The following is a 21,233-nucleotide window of genomic DNA, read 5'->3' as shown; positions in this document are numbered from 1 at the left end:
ATCTGGGTTCAAGGGTCTCGCGTTTTCAAAGTTTACTATTTAACTCATAAAATTCAAGTACCTTTTTTGGATATAAGTAATTCTACTATATTATTTTCAGTAAGTCTCAAACTATTTTACCTATTAGATTAAAAATACCAAAATCATTTGGTAAGGAATGCAAAGACATTCAACTAATACCATAGCAGTCTATCTATTGAGATAAAACAATAAATCACATCATATTTAACAATGTCAACCTTTTAGATTAAATGGTGGTGACAACTTAAAATCTCACACTATTATCTAAAATCTCTTTGAAAAATTACATAGACCAAAACTGTTTGTGTAATTTTTCGAGTGGCATTACTTTTCGAACTCAAAAACTTTGCTCAAGTATGGGGGAACCTTTTTTGCTTTTTTTTTTTCTCACGGGATGAATAACGTCGAAAGCTCTAACCAAGATGAGAAGCAAAGCCTTGAGATTAGGAAAATAAAAAATTAAAAAGTAAAGTGCCCAATTAAAAATGTATGCGAACTTTGGGGACCACTTCAACATTTCTTGATTTTCATCCTCCCGGTCTCCTTTTTATATCTCTCATGACTCATCAGACGACGCTGAGCCCAACATTCCAGTCCGAATACTCTCTCTCTCTCTCTCTCTCTCTCTCTCTCTCTGCTCCTTCGTTCAGACAAGACCCAAACATCAAAGAAAGCTCTGTCCCAGTGGCATTCCTGTAAATAAAGACAAACATCCTTCCTCATCTTCATGATGAAGAAGATGATGGACTTCTCCGATTAACAATGGCGGCAGAGGCAGGCCGTTTTGGCAGCTGGTCGCCGCTGGGAGCTCCGGCGAGCCCCCTGCATCAGCAGCAGAGGGACGACCACTCCTGGGGCAGCCGGAGCTTCGACAACTCCGTCAATGCGGTGTCCTTCGGGTTCGTCGCCACCGCCATTCTCATCTCCATGTTCCTCGTAATGGCCATCTTCGAGCGGTTCCTCCGCCCCAACCCGCCCCCGCCCATCGCACGGCAACGCCGCGATCTTGCGTCCCGGGCCGAGCTCTCCGGCAAGCTCAGGTGCCCTTCTCCGAAAGTAAGCTGCTGCTCGCCGCATTTTCCATTTCTTTTTTGATTATCCGGGATTCGGGGCAGAGCGGCCCCCCGTATTGTCGTATATCAGACTCATGAGTCGTATCGACTTCGATTTGATGGTGAATTTTTTCACTGACATGGATCTTACCGGGTCGAGGAATCTACAAAATATATTCGCGGCGTCGTATCGCATCACATCGTACAAAATCATTTCCTGAGTATCTAATCTCTTACCGAAAAAATGTTTTTTTCCGACACAATCTAAGGGAGCTAAAATCGATCTCGAAAGTTTATCTCACATTGATATTGGAGTGAAATTCTTATTGTCCCTTCATTTTAGCCGTATATTGAGAAAAAAATTAATTCCTTTTCTGTAAACTTTTTTGGCAAATAATTTGTAGAAGTTCCACATTTTTTTTTAATTATTTCAGCTCCGACAAGAAAAAAGGAAAAAGCAACATCTATTGATATTCTGCCAATTGGAAAAACAGGAAAATAAAAAGAAAAAAATAAAACAAAAGATGGATCTCCAAATCCAAATACAATATTAAAGTATCCCCATCAGTGTAATTTGCACAAGGTATTTTTTTGGCAGCCAAAAGGAGAAAAGGGACTCACTCATTAAAGATTAAATCGTATTGCTTTTGTTTGCTGTCAATGTCAATACGGTCAGTACACTTCTCTTTTAATTTATTTTGGCATATCATTTGTCCATTTCATTCACTAAATCTAAAAGCTCCTTGATGTGATAGGGGGGCATAATAATTTGCTATTTCAGCCTATAGTATTTATGGAGTACGTAGGAATATATATCCTATTATATTATTACTTTTTTCTGTTGAATTATTTCCTTATAGTGCTGGACCGACGGTGCATCCATAAGAAATTGTGGAAGTTTCTGAAATTTCTGGCTAATTTTTTTTTGGTAATTAAATAGTGTCTGGCTAAATTCAATCAGCGATAAGATATCTCTAATCTGTTGATGGTCCTATATTATGGAATTGTCCCACTCTTTCCAGCTGGGATTGGAAATCTTTATAAATTGTATATATCCATTCGGTTGCAGCCCATGTCGATGTCCAGTTCCCCCCTATGTGTTGGTCGGGCCAGTTGGGATAGTGCCCGTGAGCAGGTCTAGTCGTTACATGAGAGCTTACTAGAAATTGTCACGTTCTTGATCGAATTTGAAACCTCATGCTAATCACATAATGAATCTTGGCAATTTGTCGGTTCATGGATTCGTCATAGAGTTCTCCCTCGGAGAAGCCGCGGAGTTGAAATGACTATCCCCTTGTTTAATGCTTTAGCCCCGCATAGCGTGCGAGGTCGAGCACAGCCTTTGGCCCTTCTCCATATCTTTCGTGATCTTGTATTTTATCCCAATTTGTTTGCTTTGTCTAGGTTTCATCATTTAAAATTGTGACATTAAAATAATCTGATTGTGAGGATTATGTGTTGTAAAGTTCCTATAATTGTATGAAGTGGTCCTGCAGACAATTGCCTAGCTAGTCATCCAATAATATGCATCCATAGCCCACAACTCGGCGTCCATAGCGATCAAGGGATCATATTAAAATGGCTTTTATTTGTTTTTCGAGAACTCAAACTAAAGGTTATCCCTTTGCACGAGGCTCCACCAGGAGGATGAATGATTTAAGAATGCATTTTAGACAACACCTTTATTATCCAGGGACTAGAATCATTTGAATGTTACAGCTCGAAATTATGCTTCGAGTCATTTGACACTTAATATCGAGCTCGAAGGAAAGGCACTCGTTGCTCTTGTTGTCGCCATTTCCTTGTTGATCAAAGGTTGTGTTGTTATTTTGGATTGCCTCTGATCGTAATAGAAGAAAATGACCTGTAATTTTCTGCAACAATGATATTGATTCAAATAAGCTGTACCTGAGATTTTCATTTTCGCACATTCACAATATTCGTCCTCATTAAAATCGATGTTGATGAGAAAATAATTCGTATTTTTTTGAATCGTCTGTTGCTCTTACATTTGTTTCTTGAATTTAACACGAGTTGCTCTTCGTATTTGCAACAATGTTTATTAGTAGTTTCGATTTGATACATACTTTGGCCATCTTCTAAGCTTTGTTATAGTTACATCCGTTTGCATGGGATGAGCATCAAATGATATAAAAGCTGTTATTGTTTTTTGGCAGCTGTCAGTATATGCTAATGGAGTTTCGGTTCTGATGCCCGGAGACGATATTCCCACCTACATCGCTTGCCCTGCTCCCGTTCCTTGCCCTCCTGAACGAGTTTCGTGGCCTCAGCATCATGCCATTTCCATACCCGGCCCCACACCCACCACGAATACGAACTGAAGCACGAAGTACATTTTTGAAGAACGGCAAACATAAGTGAACGTCGCTTGGACAGGGAAGGAATGAAGAGATTGTGTTCTGCAGATGCCTTTTTGGTGGACTACGAGAGCTTATTTCTTGTACATAACGCATATAGAGATGGAAATCTAGCTCTAGCAAGTCGGGGCTTATTTGAGTCCCCCCAGCTAATCGAAAACGAAATCAACTCTTGATTGATTCGATGTGGAAATCTACAAAAAATTTCTCCATCGGTGGATGGATTTTCGGAATCTGTAAGCACTGTCATGTGTAGATATGGATGTTCAAACCTGCATGCATTAGCGGTAATCTAAAATACAGATAAAGGTCGGCCTGGATCGGCACGGCAGTATTACACTGTATAACCTCTCATAGATCAAGGCTCGCGTTGGGCACAGAAACTCAGTCGCGCATGATCCCTCGGTCGATACTCGATGGTGTTGCCTCTTCCTCCCCGGATTCTCAAGAAAAACTGAAATGGTATTGTCTTTGTAGGAAACTCATTACCGGCTATCTTCTGATGGCAACTCCTTTAACCGGATACAGACCATGGAAGCAATTAATCGAGCAATAAGAAGGAAAGGATGAAGTGGATGCTGCCGTTGGCCAAGGTTTACAAACGGGACACATATATTGGTCTCGGGCCGTAATCCGGGATGTTCAGGCAGCCCTCATGGATTGGACTTTGGCCCAAGTGAGTCCGGTTCGAATATGATGCCAATCTTTCGTGCAAAGAATTAACAGAATTTTTTAAAATTAAAAAATATGGAAAAGTTCTTAAATTAAATCTTCTCATGTATGGTATAAACATGTACTGTTATAAAAGGAAATATTTCAAATTGTACATATTACTTTTTTTTTGGATCATAATAGAGGCCATGAGCCTAGTATACAAGAATTTATATACAATAATTAAAGGAGGAGGAACGCATAAGAGAGTGCCACGTAGGACAAATGTGTGTTTAGGTTGAGTGATTTTTCGATCCTCGCCAATAGAATTATGACCAATGGTATAATATTGTGGTGCAACCTGGCTCATGGAAGTCCAAAAGTCCCTAGATTGCAAAAGTCTGACGGTCATAATTTATGGAAGTCCAAAAGATTCAAACTGAAGGAAGACAAAAGGTCATAATTCATGGAAATCCAAACATTTGAATTATTGTGAGTTAAAAACTCACTTAAATCTAAAAGTCCTATATATAATGGACAAACATTTCTCTTTTACTACCAAACGGTGATAGGATTTGCTCTCTTGATTTTCATAACTATAGAGTTTGCTAGACCACCAAGGTGTTTATATGAAAAAAGGATTCGATTGATTTCTTGATGACTTTAAGGTGACGAGGTTATGATTTGTTACTTTCATTTTGTTAGTGGTAAACTTCTCCATTTTCAATAAACAACTCAATATTTTCTTATGATAAAGGAGATGATAGAGATGCACTTTTCCATTGTTGTTATTATATTACTATCTTTCAAGTTTATGATATCTTGATTAGCTCGTTGTCATAATTATTCCAGTCCGCACGTAGAGATGCACTTTTCCATTTTTGTTATTATATTACTATTTTTCGAGTTTATGATATCTTGATTAGCTCATTGTCATAATAATTATAGTCTGCACATACACGCTGGCCTTTCATCTAGTATGAAATAATCAAAGCAAAATGAAGGGTACACAAGTCTCATGATGATTATTGAATTTAGAACTTGTTGGTCTCAAGTCGGCGTCCTGTGTCATTGCTCGCCAAAACCCTTTCTTCAATATGGTTTAAGATTTTTGTGAATATTTAAATTGTAAAATATATTTTGACTAGTGATAATTCTTAAAAATGGAATACCTAATTAAATAATATAATATATGACATAACAAAAATCAATAAAATTTATTGCATAATGTATAGCTCACTCAAAAGTCGTTTTAAATTATTGAACTACAACCGAAGTTTGCTCCCTACTGGGCTTCATTGTGGGCCACAAAAGATGGGTCCATTCAGGAAATGCTCAAGTAGGCCCAAATCTGTTTTTCTCTGTCCTATTATATATGTAAACTAGGTCTTTTTGACCTGTGCATCGCACGAGACTTTTACTACAAATATAATTGAGTTTATCTAATTCAAACTTTACTATTTTTAGTTAAATTTCAAAATTTTCATAAACAATATTTCCTTTTCCTATAGTATATAAAATCTAATAATTATATCCAAATATTTTAAGGAATTATGACTAGTGCATATATTACTATCATATTGAACAAGGAAAGTAGCAGTATAATTTTTTCAAAATTATCATTTTTAAATTCGGTAAAAAATTATTAAATGTAAGTCTTGATGATAATTTTGTAATTATAATATTTATATAAGTTTTGAGGATATATTAAAAATCAAAATATTTCACGTTCAAATATATTTAGGCATATACAAATGAAAATATTTATAAACTTTTTATTTATATGCATTCATTAATTAATCATTTTTAATCCAAATTGCATATATATTTACAGTTATGCCACTATTTATTACAATGTATTCAAGTTTATATATTATATAGATTTTTTATTTTTCAAATGGAGAGAGGAGAGAAAAATAAAGAGAGGAGAGTTTGGCCAAAATAATAAAGAGAGAAGAGTGGCCAAATATATAAATAAACAAAGAGAGGAGTTTCGAACCCATGAACATTCCACAAGTCACTAGATCTAAATAAGTTCATTTGCAAGCACATGTGGGTGACTTATTATATCCTAGTTTGCATATGCTAATTGTATCATCAAAATGACAGTTTAGGTTATGTTTGGTCACCGGGTTAGGGATTGGGATAGGGATGGGATGAGATGGGATTTCAAATGCCGAGGATATAAAATATCCTAATTGTATGTTTGGGGTACACTAAGGTTTAGGATTGGAATATAAAAAGGAAATGACCTATACACCCATAAATAATTATTTCAAAATTTTCTTAAAATAAAAAAGAAACTAAAAAAAAAACAATAGTAACCAAAGGAAAACCTTCCCCCTGCGATTGTTTATGGAGGGCGATGATGAGTGTGCGCACCCGAATTTCATCTCGTCGGGGCACGCGTGCGCGCGCCTATGCAACGCGGCTTGGGAGTGTCCACCTTCCCGGGGACGCGCGACGGACGCACGTGAGAAGGAGTCGCCACTTGCCATTTTACGACCTGAAAGGTCGAGGGCCGGCAAGTTACCCGGGTCTAGGGGTACGGGGTACACCTAATTGCTAAGGCATATGGTCTGCGAAACCCGAGGTTCCGAATTCGGGGGTTCTGTTACATGCGAGCCTATATCTCGCATGCCCTATCGGTACTCTAACTTGTCTAGGCTTGCCATTTTTATTTAATTACCGCTTAATTAAGTTCCGCTCATCTTACGCATTTTGACACCGTAAATTCGAAGGAACACTTCGACCGTCCACTCTCCGACCGGGATTCTTACATGAATGAATGTACTATATAAATCCTTACATTGTCCTCTCAAATAAATAAAATACAAGTTACAACAACTGAATCCCGGTCGAATCGCGTTAGGTTATTATTCCACTCGTGCTCACCGTGTGGTTTGAAAAGACTGGAATTGAAATTAAGATGCGCGCTCAGTGTTAGGGGGTTAGACCCCGTGATCTACGGTGGGGCGTTGGACCCCATATGGATCGCATCCTAAGGGATCGAGCTCGATCCGCGTAACAAAACAAGTGCAAGAATGTAACAAAACGGGCGTAAATAAGCAAACAATGGGGTTTTGTTATTGTCGAATTTACGTGAATTAACCGATTATTAACCGTGGTATCTTGGCATGCAAATCCTACCCTAAAACAGACAAAATGGGTACAAGGTGCGAATCGATCGGGGATCGCCTCGGGAAGGTATTTCGCATTTGGCATTATTTTTCGAGGGCTTGACGTACGTGACGTCTGTTGTCAAGTCTTGTGTTTGTGGGTTATTTTAGGATTGTTCTATGTCGTGACACTACGGTTGTTACAGGTTATTACCGAACATTAATTCCGCCTGTACATCCTGGAACCTAGTGCCTATCCCGCTATTGCCCATTTTTGTCTTAGCTAAGTACACAATTAGTCCGGTATTTGTATTTTGAGCCAATCCACCAGAAATAACTACCCGAGACTATGCTAGAATAACAAAAACTCATCGATCGGATAGAGCGGGCTATGCAGATGAAACCGCGCCTAGACAGGTAGCCCATCCCTATCCTGATACCGTAGTGTTTCTATTATTCTAACCATAGGGGTGTCGCTAAGTTGCAAACAGACGATTTTGCCCTTGAGGTGAAAATTATTTTCGGAAAAGAAGGATTACGCGGTACGGGCCGCCTCGGCCTGTGACCGGCACTAACCGATCCCCTGGACCTTCCAGGGTTGTCAAGAACCCTAGAAAACCCAAAGATCGGTTAATCTATCCGGAAGTGATCTAAGAAGAACTTCCACGTCCTGACCTGAGTTTCCTGAAATCAGGTGATGCCTCGAGTCAAGACGCGCAAGTCCTTCCTAGACATCCATGTCACATCGAACCACGTGTCTCGAGTTTTATAAAATTTTGCAATTTGAGAAGGGCACCAACACATGTTTGCAACCCATCGACGCGTGTTATCGGTTTATTACCGATTCGTACAAAATTATTAGGGCCAAGTGAATTAATTAATCGCATGAACGTCCAATTACCCGTTAGTGAAATTATTGATTAAATTAATTAATATTTTGCCAAATACTCTAAATATTCGGGTTTCAGACCGTCGGGCCGATCATTGATGGACCGTCCGATGCGAATCCTAATTCCCGACCACCTTAGGATTTAAAAATTAATTTTAGGTCGAATTTTTGCATGATTAATCCGATACATGTGAGGTTCGATTAAAACGAGAAAATAAAGCATTTAAACACGGATCAAGAGCATATTACCGCATCAAGCACGACGAACATACAAATTTACATAACCGGTGCCGCCATGATCATGATAAATACATACAAACATACACACAAAACGTGATATCAACGAAATCGATAAAACGACACCGATTCATGGGGAGCGAAACATCATGCAAAACACACACGTCATGCCGTATGCATATAATTACAGGAATAAAATATTTAAACATGGCACATACGTTGTCGGTCGGTGATCCAAGTAGGAAAGGGCTGGATGTCTTTGGAAAATGTTCAGGACTGATTTGAAAATTCCAAAAAGTTCAGGGACTAATGTGAAAATTCCGAAACATTCAGGGATTGATTTGAAAATTGCAAAAAGTTTAGGGACTAATGTGAAATTTTCGGAAAGTTCAGGACTGATTTGAAAATTGCAAAACGTTCAGGGACTGATGTGAAAATTCCGAAAAATTCAGGGACTGATTTAAAATTTCCGAAAAGTTCAGGACTGATCTGGAGATATTAAAATGACCGGGACTTGACTGGAAACCATTTTAAAATTCGGGGCAAATCTGAAAAAATAAAAATACGGGACTGAAATGAGACAAAATGAAATGTTCGTAAAATCGAGTTCGGGACGAATCCGATCACCCACACGACTCAATAACGCTCATTTCACATCATATTCATCAAGCAAACATTAATATTCAGAAATGGAGCCCTAATCATGCCACTAAGTCAAGGATTTACCTAATTCGAAAAGTTGAGGGGTGGTTCTGTAAAATAAAAAATTAGAAAAAAATCAAAAAATTTCGTTGGGGAGCTGGGCCGCTGGGTTGATGGGCCGAATTGGGCCGAATGGGCCGGACTGGGCCGAATGGACCGCTGGGCTTCTGGACGCGGCTGGGCCGGGCCGAACTGGGCCGAGCTGGGCCGACTGAGCCACTGGACACGGGCTGAGTCGGCGTGTGTCCGTTCCGCGTTACCTGTGCGACCCGGATAGAAAAATGGACCGACCCGGTTAGTGCCGAAAATGGAAATCGAAGAGAATGGATGCAATTGGGGTGGCGGCGGGCCGTGCGTGAGGACCGTCCAGAGGGGGTGTCGGTCGAGTTAAGGGATCGGTGAGCCGAGGGAGCCGAGGTGAGGGAAAGCCGGGAGAGCGAGCTGTGGGGTGGCGAGCTGCGGGACGAGCTCGGAGGTCACGAGCCGAGGGTCTCCCGTTCGGAGAAAGTGGGCGAGCTACGGGCCGAGCGTGAGGGCGAAATGGGAGCCGTGAGGACGAGACGAGTAAGAGAGAGCCGGGGAGTCGAGCTGTCCGAGGAATTACGGGTTCGACCCGGGAGTTAATCGCGAGCTGGAGAAAAAAGGAGCTGGGGGGCCTTCGGGTCTGAGAGATTTTTCGAGAAAATCGTCGAGCTGTGGATTTCTCGGCCGTAGGCGAGCTGGAGGTTTCTCGCCGTGGGTGAGCTGTGGGGGAAAAATCCGGGTGAGCTGAGGGATTTTTTTCGTGAACTCCCGGCCGAACTATGAGCTGCCGAGAGAGAGGGAGGATCCGAGCCGAGGGGTCCGAGTCCGGGAGCTGAGGACGGATCGTCCAAACGAGCTGAGGGAGAGAATCTGTGAGTTGAGAGTTTTCGGGTGTTGTTCGTCTGTGAGCTCCCTCCAATTTTTCGTGTGAGCTTCGGTTTTGTCCCGAAAAAACCGAGAGAGAGAGAGAGAGAGAGAGAGCGAGAGAGAGTCGGCGTTCGCGTGTCGGAAATCGTTGGCGTGTGCAGAGAAGTCGCGTGCGCAGAGGAGTTGGCAGGCTCGGGTTCAATCGGCACAGAGGTCACGGGTCGGGAGACGTCCCTGCAAGGAAGAAGAAGAAAAAGAAAAGAAAAGAAAAAGAAAATGAAGAAAAGAGGAAGAAGAAGAACAGGAAAAGAAATGATGAAGGAGAAGCAGCGGTAAGAAGTCACTGACTTCTGACCGTGACCTTTTTTTTTTTTTTTTTTTTTTTTTCGAAATTGACGCGCGTACAAATTGAAAATTCCGTCTTCTCGATCGAACGTCGGAAAAATAATTCGAGACCGCCATCACGTTCAGAAAAATTCAATGATCGATATCATGCGATGAAATTATTTTCAATCTCGAATTTTGTCCCGAATTTTGAAAATTGACGTCAACGTACGCGAAATTCGAAAACGTCCCAAATAGCATTATTTTTGAAAAAATCATAAAATTGGGGTTAAAATAAGAAAATTTGCTATTTCCAAAAGGTGGTGAATACTCGAGTAATTAATCGAAAATACTTCCCTCACGGGTGGCAAAATGACGAATTTGCCCCTCTGGAGCCGGTGGACCAAAATTGGGTGCTGACAGCTTGCCACTCTTTGGTTGCGTGCTCGGATAGAGGGTGCAGCCAAAGACTATGAGAAGCACCCCGTTGGGTCCCGACGACTGTCTTGACTCCCTCCTAGTAGCCACTTATTCTCTTGTTTTGGATGTGCGTGAAGGAATTGTGCAAGTGCATGGACCCTGCAGAATAGTAATGATGGGACTCGGCCCTGTAGAAAAGTGAAGACGGGACTCGGCCCTGCATAAAAATGACGATGGAGCTCGACCCTGCATAAAAGTAAAGATGAGACTCGGAGTCCGAAAAGCAGTAAAAATGGACACGAAGTCCTGGACGCGAAGTCCGGACAGCAGTAAAGATGGACACGAAGTCCTGGACGCGAAGTCCGAAAAGCAGTAAAGATAGACACGAAGTCCTGGAAGCGAAGTCCGGAAAGCAGTAAAGGTGGACACGAATTCCTGGATGCGAAGTCCGAAAAGTAGTAAAGGTGGACACGGAGTCCGAAAAGCAGTAAAGATAGACACGAAGTCCTGGACGCAAAGTCCGGAAAGCAGTAAAGATGGACACGAAGTCCTGGACGCGAAGTCCGAAAAGCAGTAAAGATGGACATGAAGTCCTGGACGCGGAGTCCGAAAAGCGGTAAAGATGGACGCGGAGTCCGAAAAGCGGTAAAGATGGACGCGGAGTACTGGACACGGAGTCCGAAAAGCGGTAAAGATGGACGCGGAGTCCTGGACACGGAGTCCGAAAAGCGGTAAAGATGGACGCGGAGTCCTGGACACAGAGTCCGAAAAGCTGTAAAGATGGACGCGGAGTCTTGGACACGGAGTCCGAAAAGCTGTAAAGATGGACACGGAGTCCTGGACGCAGAGTCTGAAAAGCAGTAAAGATGGACGCGGAGTCCGAAAAGCAGTAAAGATGGACACGGAGTCCTGGACGCGGAGTCCGAAAAGCAGTAAAGATGGATGCGGAGTCCGAAAAGCAGTAAAGATGGACACGGAGTCCTGGACGCGGAGTTCGAAAAGCTGTAAAGGTGGACATGGAGTCCGAAAAGCAGTAAAGATGGACACGGAGTCCTGGACGCGGAGTCCGAAAAGCTGTAAAGATGGACACGGAGTCCTGGACGCGGAGTCCGAAAAGCAGTAAAGATGGACACGGAGTCCTGGACGCGGAGTCCGAAAAGCAGTAAAGATGGACGCAGAGTCCGAAAAGCAGTAAAGATGGACATGGAGTCCTGGACGCGGAGTCCGAAAAGCTGTAAAGATGGACACGGAGTCCAAAAAGTAGTAAAGATGGACACGGAGTCCTGGACGCGGAGTCCGAAAAGCAGTAAAGATGGACACGGAGTCCTGGACGCGGAGTCCGAAAAGCAGTAAAGATGGACGCGGAGTCCAAAAAGCAGTAAAGATGGACACGGAGTCCGAAAAGCAGTAAAGATGGACATAGGGTCCTGGATGCGGAGTCCGAAAAGTAGTAAAATGGACACGGGGTCCTGGACGCGGAGTCCGAAAAGCAGTAAAGATGGACACGGAATCCTAGACACGAAGTCCGGAAAGCAGTAAAGATGGGCATGATGCGAAAATGCAGGGAATGCAGAAGCAACGACTAGTGTCAAGGAATGGCGCGGGACGCCGAAAAGGGGCGCTTGGCATTGGGTCATGGCTTTGTTGGGATGGTGCAGTGGTAGGTGTGGCTTGCAGTTTGTCGCGTGATTGGACGCGTGCTGGGTGACTTGTGTCACGTTCTTGGCAGGAATGGTCTGATCACTGTATTCACCGGGGATGCTGTTGCTTGTGAATGTTGCCATAGTGAAGCAGGGCTGTGGGTTGGACTAACTCTCGGTACCAAGACGCATCTTGTCTCGGTGGAGAGTAAGGATTGCACGTGGCTCTCCCGCAGAGATGAGCACCACTTTCTATTAGTCGTGTGAACGGTGGTGTACGCTGAATGTGCAGGGCTAATGCTACCCCAAATGTGCTGATCTGCCGGAGGCCGGCCTCGCCACTAGGGCGGTTGCTCGTTGCTCTGCCGGGTGCCGGCTCTGTCGCAGGGGCGATTGTAATTTGCTGGGGATGCCCCGGTCTTGCGATGAAGGGCTCAAGTTCTAGACGAAGTGCCCACGTACCTCGAGGGATGGGGAATCAGAGTCCGTCGTGGTTTCCGCATTTGTTTTACCTGTGATCCTGTCATCATTAGTAAGTCATGGGATTACTAGCGATTTGTAAACACAGGTAAAAAGATGTGCTCGCGACGCATGTTCTTTAGTTTCGGGTCGCCTGGGCGACCCGTAGAAAATTTTTGCTTTGGCGATGCGAATGAGATCCCATTTTCGAAGGCATCAATGCGAGGCCTCCAAGACTCCTGTTGGCCATGCACGAGCATATCGAGACATTCTCAATGATGCCCTAGCGGCTCTGTCTATTATTCGACGCGCCCGTCGGTTTAGGACCCTTCTCGTCATGGTACCGTAGGGCGGCTGCATTTGTGACCCGCCTGGGGATTTATGTGCAAATTTGGTTAGACCTCAGTCTATTCATTTCCAAAGTGTTTATGACTTGACTCTCGGAGATGAGTGTCTAGGATTTTGGCTTCGTGGTAGCCGGTTGTAGGGTGGCTATGACCCGTTTGGAGTTATGCAATGACAAAGAGAAAAGAGAAAGCTTAGAAAGCACGCCGTCCCAAGCCAAAAGGATACATGGGTTCACGCCCTGCAGCGACATGTACCCCCTTTCTCTTCCGTCCTTCGGTTGGTGTTGGCTGTCTTGAACTGCTTGGATTGCGTGCTTGGTCGCCCGCTGTGCTTGAGGAAGAATCCGCCTTGGACACTTGAGTTGTGCAGGAGAGTCGATCGGGGATCATGTTGGAGTAGATAACCTGGCCATTTCCTTGGGGATCCCTGGTTCGCGTAGTGTGCGAGAGCCTAGGGTGACTGTTTTGTTTATCTCTCGTTTTACTCTCCTTTTGCTACGGTTACCCATATCGGGGCCGTACCTTTCAACCTAAAGGGGATTAGCTCTCATTTTGCCACGACTGCCCGTCTCGGGATTTTCAGTCGTGCCTCTCTCTTGCCCTTACTTTTGCCTAGGTCGCCCCGAGGGGTTTTCGACCTAGCGAGCTCGATTCTTTTGTCTCTCGAGTTTGCAAGGGCGAATGGTTCGAAGGATTCGACCTCCGAGTGCATTGTGTTCTGTCTCCGTCGAGGAGTTGCGTTTGCTGCTCCCCTTTTTGTCGGGGTTTGTTGATTTCTTCTTCGAATTAGCAGTGCCGGAGTTGTATATCTCGGCGGTGCTTTGTTTTGTTCATTGGCGGGTTTTTCCCGCGTCTTCTCTCTCTCTTCATTGGCGGGTGTTTCCCGCTTCCTTTTCGCTTTGTTTTTTTTTTCCTTGCAATTGGGGTTTGTTTTGTGCCCCGTGTATTTGTTGGAAACTCCTCGACTTCGCATTGCGTGGTCGCTTTGGTGTGCCTTGTCCTATTTCGTGAGGGCCGCCCTTTCATGGAGATTTGGCTCTTGGATATTCGGAAGCCGAACTTCGTGCTGCTCGTCCTTGCAAACTTTACAAATGATTTCCCCTGTCGTCTAAAAGGAAAACAAGATTTGCCCTAGGGTACAGGTGACCAAGGTTGCCCCGGCATGAGTGTTGACCGCGGATGCCCTGGTCTTCGTGGTCTGCGTCGGACGCCGCTCCTGACCGAGTTTTGTCGTTCCTGTGGAGGGTACCCCTAGGAGGATAGGTGCTCTTGAAGTCGGCGTACGTGCTTTGCTTCAAGGGCCATGCTTGCTATCGACTGAGATGGTTGGGTTGATAGCATGTGGCTCACTTAGTCGTTTTTGTCTTCGACTTGGTTAAAAAGGGGGTACTTCCTCATCAAGCCTCTTTCCTGTCGAAGTATAAGGAGAGCGACCCGATAGGAGTTCTCGCGGAGGTGTGAACCCGTGTATCGCTCTTCGCTTGTAGCCGTCGTGCCCCTGTAAATGATGACAAAGAAGATGATGTATTAGGTGATTATACGGTGAAATATGTGGTAAGAAATGTAAGGTGGACCCATGAGAAATTCCCTCATCCAGCGCACGACCCATGGGGTGCCGCGCGTGGGGGACACTCAATTTCGGGAGTCCGGTCATCGCCACGCTAGAGCAGTTAGACTGTGACTGGGAACCGCATAGTTGTACTTTCCCTGATTGCGGGTTGGTCTGCGCAGCCGTTCTAGGGAAAGCTCGAGGAGCCGAGTCCCATTGGGACATGCGAGTCGAACAGGTCCGACAGAACTAATAGGGCGTCTTCGAGACTGTTCAAGTGCCCCTTGAATGGTTCGTTCATGCCGAGAGCTTGTTTGGAAATGCGAATAAATGTAAAAGAGCTTGAAGGAGAGTGTGTGTTGCCCCAGTAGCAGGTCGATGGCCATAGCGGAGGGTGGGTTGGACCCAATCTTCGATCGGCAGTGTGATTGGGCTAGAAGCCCCGTGGCGGGTGGGCTGGGACATGCTATGTTCGTTGGAGCTGTCGCCTGTGGTCTTTCGTGGAGGGATGGTCGTTCTTCAGTGTTTGGAGTTCACGGAAGTAGCAGAGAAGCGCTTCCTGTCTCGATTGTAGTCGTTCGGGATTCAGATTGCCTTCTTGTCGGTTATTTCCTGCAATGGGAAAGGGGAACGAGGAAGGAGCAAACTATGTTCGCAATTTTATCGCAAGAGTACAGGGGATCGAACTAGCCTGATAGGCGTCGTGCGAGCGTGCCGGGGGTGTGTGCATGGGTAAGGTGGAGGCATGCTCGCACGAAGCGAAAGGACGCACTCGATTGTGCTGGTAGATGTGCTTAGTTACGCGAAGAGACGTGTTTGCAATCACGCGATGACGCTTAGTTGCGCGGGGTTAGTGAGAAGCTAGCTTTGCCAAGGAAGGTGGATCGGTCCTCGGGCCACGGCTTGCCTTGCCGTGAAAGTCGTGATTGGTCTACCTGCGAAGAAGGACTTCACTCACTTGCATGGTGAGATGTTAGTTGTTATGCAAAACGGTAAATAAGTAGGGTGCATGCGATGCGTGAATTTTCCAAAACTAATGCCATCATTCACATTGACTCAAAAGGTTCAAAGTACAATGTAAATTTTGTAAAATAAAGCCCTAAGTCGATCTTCCACCACATTCGAAGTTCGAGCGAGCGCGGCATTGAATTTGTGTAGTGGGTCTGAGCGAGCTCCCTCTAAGGTCGTGGTTAGTCGACCAGTTCCTCATCTTTCTCAGCAGCTTATCGGCGAAGGTAATCGATCATGTTGTTGGTGAGGTCGACTATGGTGGTTATGCCTGAAGTGGGGGATGTCCTGGCAAGTGTGCCGGTCTTGGTTTGCGGAGATTCGGTGGGACCCTCGTGTGTTGACGGACTTTGTCGAGGCACGAACAAGAGGCCGAGCAAGGCGTCTCTTACTAAGACGAAAGGAAGACCGACTTAGGACTCGTCCATATGAATGACACTCTAATTTTGTAAAACGGATGATGCATGTGTGCGAAGAAAGTAAATGCCCACGGCTTAGTACAATTACAAGGTACATCTGAAATAGAATTTCATCTCGTCGGGGCACGTGTGCGCGCGCCTATGCAACGCGGCTTGGGAGTGTCCACCTTCCCGGGGATGCGCGACGGACGCACGTGAGAAGGAGTCGCCACTTGCCATTTTATGACCCGAAAGGTCGAGGGCCGGCAAGTTACCCGGGTCTAGGGGTACGGGGTACACCTAATTGCTAAGGCATATGGTCTGCGAAACCCGAGGTTCCGAATTCGGGAGTTCTGTTACATGCGAGCCTATATCTCGCATGCCCTATCGGTACTCTAGCTTGTCTAGGCTTGCCATTTTTATTTAATTACCGCTTAATTAAGTTCCGCTCATCTTACGTGTTTTGACACCGTAAATTCGAAGGAACACTCCGACCGTCCACTCTCCGACCGGGATTCTTACATGAATGAATGTACAATATAAATCCTAACATTGTCCTCTCAAATAAATAAAATACAAGTTACAACAACTGAATCCCGGTCGAATCGCGTTCGGTTATTATTCCACTCGTGCTCACCGTGTGGTTTGAAAAGACTGGAATTGAAATTAAGATGCGCGCTCAGTGTTAGGGGGTTCGACCCCGTGATCTACGGTGGGGCGTTGGACCCCATATGGATCGCATCCTAAGGGATCGAACTCGATCCGCGTAACAAAACAAGTGCAAGAATGTAACAAAACGGGCATAAATAAGCAAACAATGGGGTTTTGTTATTGCCGAATTTACGTGAATTAACCGATTATTAACCGGGGTATCTTGGCATGCAAATCCTACCCTAAAACAGACAAAATGGGTACAAGGTGCGAATCGATCAGGGATCGCCTCGGGAAGGTATTTCGCATTTGGCATTATTTTCCGAGGGCTTGACGTACGTGACGTCTGTTGTCAAATCTTGTGTTTGTGGGTTATTTTTAGGATTGTTCTATGTCGTGACACTACGGTTGTTACAGGTTATTACCGAACATTGATTCCGCCTGTACATCCTGGAACCTAGTGCCTATCCCGCTATTGCCCATTTTTGTCTTAGCTAAGTACACAATTAGTCCGGTATTTGTATTTTGAGCCAATCCACCCGAACTAACTACCCGAGACTATGCTAGAATAACAAAAACTCATCGATCGGATAGAGCGGGCTATGCAGATGAAACCGCGCCTAGACAGGTAGCCCATCCCTACCCTGATACCGTAGTGTTTCTATTATTCTAACCATAGGGATGTCGCTAAGTTGCAAACAGACGATTTTGCCCTTGAGGTGAAAATTATTTTCGGAAAAGAAGGATTACGCGGTACGGGCCGCCTCGGCTTGTGACCGGCGCTAACTGATCCCCTGGACCTTCCAGGGTTGTCAAGAACCCTAGAAAACCTAAAGATCGGTTAATCTATCCGAAAGTGATTTAAGAAGAACTTCCACGTCCCGACCTGAGTTTCCTGAAATCAGGTGATGCCTCGAGTCAAGACGCGCAAGTCCTTCCTAGACATCCATGTCACATCGAACCACGTGTCTCGAGTTTTATAAAATTTTGCAAGTTGAGAAGGGCACCAACACATGTTTGCAACCCATCGACGCGTGTTATCGGTTTATTATCGATTCGTACAAAATTATTAGGGCCAAGTGAACTAATTAATCGCATGAACGTCCAATTACCCGTTAGTTAAATTATTGATTAAATTAATTAATGTTTTGCCAAATGCTCTAAATATTTGGGTTTCAGACCGTCGGGCCGATCATTGATGGACCGTCCGATGCGAATCCTAATTCCCGACCACCTTAGGATTTAAAAATTAATTTTAGGTCGAATTTTTGCATGATTAATCCGATTCATGTGAGGTTCGATTAAAACGAGAAAATAAAGCATTTAAACACGGATCAAGAGCATATTACCGCATCAAGCACGACGAACATACAAATTTACATAACCGGTGCCGCCATGATCATGATAAATACATACAAACATACACACAAAACGTGATATCAACGAAATCGATAAAACGACACCGATTCATGGGGAGCGAAACATAATGCAAAACACACACGTCATGCCGTATGCATATAATTACAGGAATAAAATATTTAAACATGGCACATACGTTGTCGGTCGGTGATCCAAGTAGGAAAGGGCTGGATGTCTTTGGAAAATGTTCAAGACTGATTTGAAAATTCCAAAAAGTTCAGGGACTAATGTGAAAATTCCGAAAAATTCAGGGATTGATTTGAAAATTGCAAAAAGTTTAGGAACTAATGTGAAATTTTCGGAAAGTTCAGGACTGATTTGCAAATTGCAAAAAGTTCAGGGACTGATGTGAAAATTCCGAAAAATTCAGGGACTGATTTAAAATTTCCGAAAAGTTCAGGACTGATCTGGAGATATTAAAATGACCGGGACTTGACTGGAAACCATTTTAAAATTCGGGGCAAATCTGAAAAAATAAAAATACGGGACTGAAATGAGACAAAATGAAATGTTCGTAAAATCGAGTTCGGGACGAATCCGATCACCCACACGACTCAATAACGCTCATTTCACATCATATTCATCAAGCAAACATTAATATTCAGAAATGGAGCCCTAATCATGCCACTAAGTCAAGGATTTACCTAATTCGAAAAGTTGAGGGGTGGTTCTGTAAAATAAAAAATTAGAAAAAAATCAAAAAATTTCGTTGGGGAGCTGGGCCGCTGGGTTGATGGGCCGAATTGGGCCGAATGGGCCGGACTGGGCCGAATGGACCGCTGGGCTTCTGGACGCGGCTGGGCCGGGCCGAACGCTAACGGACTGCCGCTGCTGGATTGGGCCGAACTGGGCCGAGCTGGGCCGACTGAGCCACTGGACACGGGCTGAGCCGGCGTGTGTCCGTTCCGCGTTACCTGTGCGACCCGGATAGAAAAATGGACCGACCCGGTTAGTGCCGAAAATGGAAATCGAAGAGAAGGGATGCAATTGGGGTGGCGGTGGGCCGTGCGTGAGGACCGTCCAGAGGGGGTGTCGGTCGAGCTAAGGGATCGGTGAGCCGAGGGAGCCGAGGTGAGGGAAAGCCGGGAGAGCGAGCTGTGGGGTGGCGAGCTGCGGGACGAGCTCGGAGGTCACGAGCCGAGGGTCTCCCGTCCGGAGAAAGTGGGCGAGCTACGGGCAGAGCGTGAGGGCGAAATGGGAGCCGTGAGGACGAGACGAGTAAGAGAGAGCCGGGGAGTCGAGCTGTCCGAGGAATTACGGGTTCGACCCGGGAGTTAATCGCGAGCTGGAGAAAAAAGGAGCTGGGGGGCCTTCGGGTCTGAGAGATTTTTCGAGAAAATGGTCGAGCTGTGGATTTCTCGACCGTAGGCGAGCTGGAGGTTTCCGGCCGTGGGTGAGCTGTGGGGGAAAAATCCGGGTGAGCTGAGGGATTTTTTTCGTGAACTCCCGGCCGAACTGTGAGCTGCCGAGAGAGAGGGAGGATCCGAGCTGAGGGGTCCGAGTCCGGGAGCTGAGGACGGATCGTCCGAACGAGCTGAGGGAGAGAATCGGTGAGCTGAGAGTTTTCGGGTGTTGTTCGTCTGTGAGCTCCCTCCAATTTTTCGGGTGAGCTTCGGTTTTGTCCCGAAAAAACCGAGAGAGAGAGAGAGAGAGAGAGCGAGAGAGAGTCGGCGTTCGCGTGTCGGAAATCGTTGGCGTGTGCAGAGAAGTCGCGTGCGCAGAGGAGTTGGCAGGCTCGGGTTCAATCGGCATAGAGGTCACGGGTCGGGAGACGTCCCTGCAAGGAAGAAGAAGAAGAAGAAGAAAAGAAAAGAAAAAGAAAATGAAGAAAAGAGGAAGAAGAAGAACAGGAAAAGAAATGATGAAGGAGAAGCAGCGGTCAGAAGTCACTGACTTCTGACCGTGACCTTTTTTTTTTTTTCTTCCGAAATTGACGCGCGTACAAATTGAAAATTCCGTCTTCTCGATCGAACGTCGGAAAAATAATTCGAGACCGCCATCACGTTCAGAAAAATTCAATGATCGATATCATGCGATGAAATTATTTTCAATCTCGAATTTTGTCCCGAATTTTGAAAATTGACGTCAACGTACGCGAAATTCGAAAACGTCCCAAATAGCATTATTTTTGAAAAAATCATAAAATTGGGGTTAAAATAAGAAAATTTGCTATTTCCAAAAGGTGGTGAATACTCGAGTAATTAATCGAAAATACTTCCCTCACGGGGTGGCAAAATGACGAATTTGCCCCTCTGGAGCCGGTGGATCAAAATTGGGTGCTGACAATGAGGGACCCAAAACCGGCCACCATCGCCCCCGGTGAGGTTGCCGGTGGACCCAAGACTTACTAGTGAACTCGCCTAGTGCGATGATGGCCGTAGTCATCGCCCCACAATCACCTATCTCTTTCTCTTCACTCGAAGAGAGACAGAGAGAGGAAGGAGAGGGTTGTGGTGGCCCGATTTCGACCACCACAGCTGTAATCGAGATTGTCGGTGGTCATAGAAAGTTAATGGCAGAATTTGAAAATTTTATATAAAGGGAGGGACATTTCTGTCTTTTCATAAATAATTATATCTTGATCCACCCTGAACTCACCCCCTCCTTAGGATTAATTACTTAATAGTTTATTAGATATATCCCAATCCCAATCCGTTTGTCACCAAACGTAGGATTAGTATTCTAAAAATCCAATCCGGCATACCAAATATAGCTAGTGGATATTAGAGCATTCTCATTGGAAATATAGGCGCTTTAGGTATGTGTCAACAATCAATGGGGAATTTAAAGGTTCCCTTGACTTGAGATAAACTACAACATTTCTAATGAATTTCGCTAATAGAGTTTATTATTTTTTTTAAAAAAATTATACTATTTCGCTCCCTTAATTATGTGATTTTACTATTTCTTTATCTTTCCTTTACTTCTCCTCCTTGAACTAAATTCGTAGATTCATTCATATTGACCATGCATTTTCCCGTCATGTAATGCGGTATATGTGTAGTAGTAGGGTAATCATTGACCACAATGTAGAGAGAGCATTCTCTTCAAAGATGCCATTCTCTGCATTAATCTGCA

General features: G+C 44.6%; 1 protein-coding gene across 2 annotated transcripts; it reads left to right on the top strand.

The window, feature by feature from the left end:
• The first annotated feature begins 584 nt into the window (after positions 1-584).
• On the top strand, positions 585-3,686 carry LOC116202291. Of its 2 annotated transcripts, XM_031533796.1 has the most exons (3): positions 585-1,077; positions 1,672-1,744; positions 3,251-3,686. In XM_031533796.1, exons 1-2 carry the CDS (start codon positions 784-786, stop codon positions 1,699-1,701), a joined length of 324 nt encoding a protein of 107 aa, XP_031389656.1. In that variant the 5' UTR covers positions 585-783; the 3' UTR covers positions 1,702-1,744; positions 3,251-3,686. The 2 variants fall into 2 exon arrangements, with proteins under 2 accessions (XP_031389656.1, XP_031389655.1); XM_031533795.1 differs by lacking the exon at positions 1,672-1,744 and having other exon boundaries at positions 589-1,077.
• The last annotated feature ends 17,547 nt before the right edge of the window (positions 3,687-21,233 follow it).

The sequence above is a fragment of the Punica granatum genome, chromosome 4, assembly GCF_007655135.1.
Source record: "Punica granatum isolate Tunisia-2019 chromosome 4, ASM765513v2, whole genome shotgun sequence".
Lineage (NCBI taxonomy): Eukaryota > Viridiplantae > Streptophyta > Magnoliopsida > Myrtales > Lythraceae > Punica > Punica granatum.
This window is presented reverse-complemented; position numbering and strand designations above follow the sequence as displayed.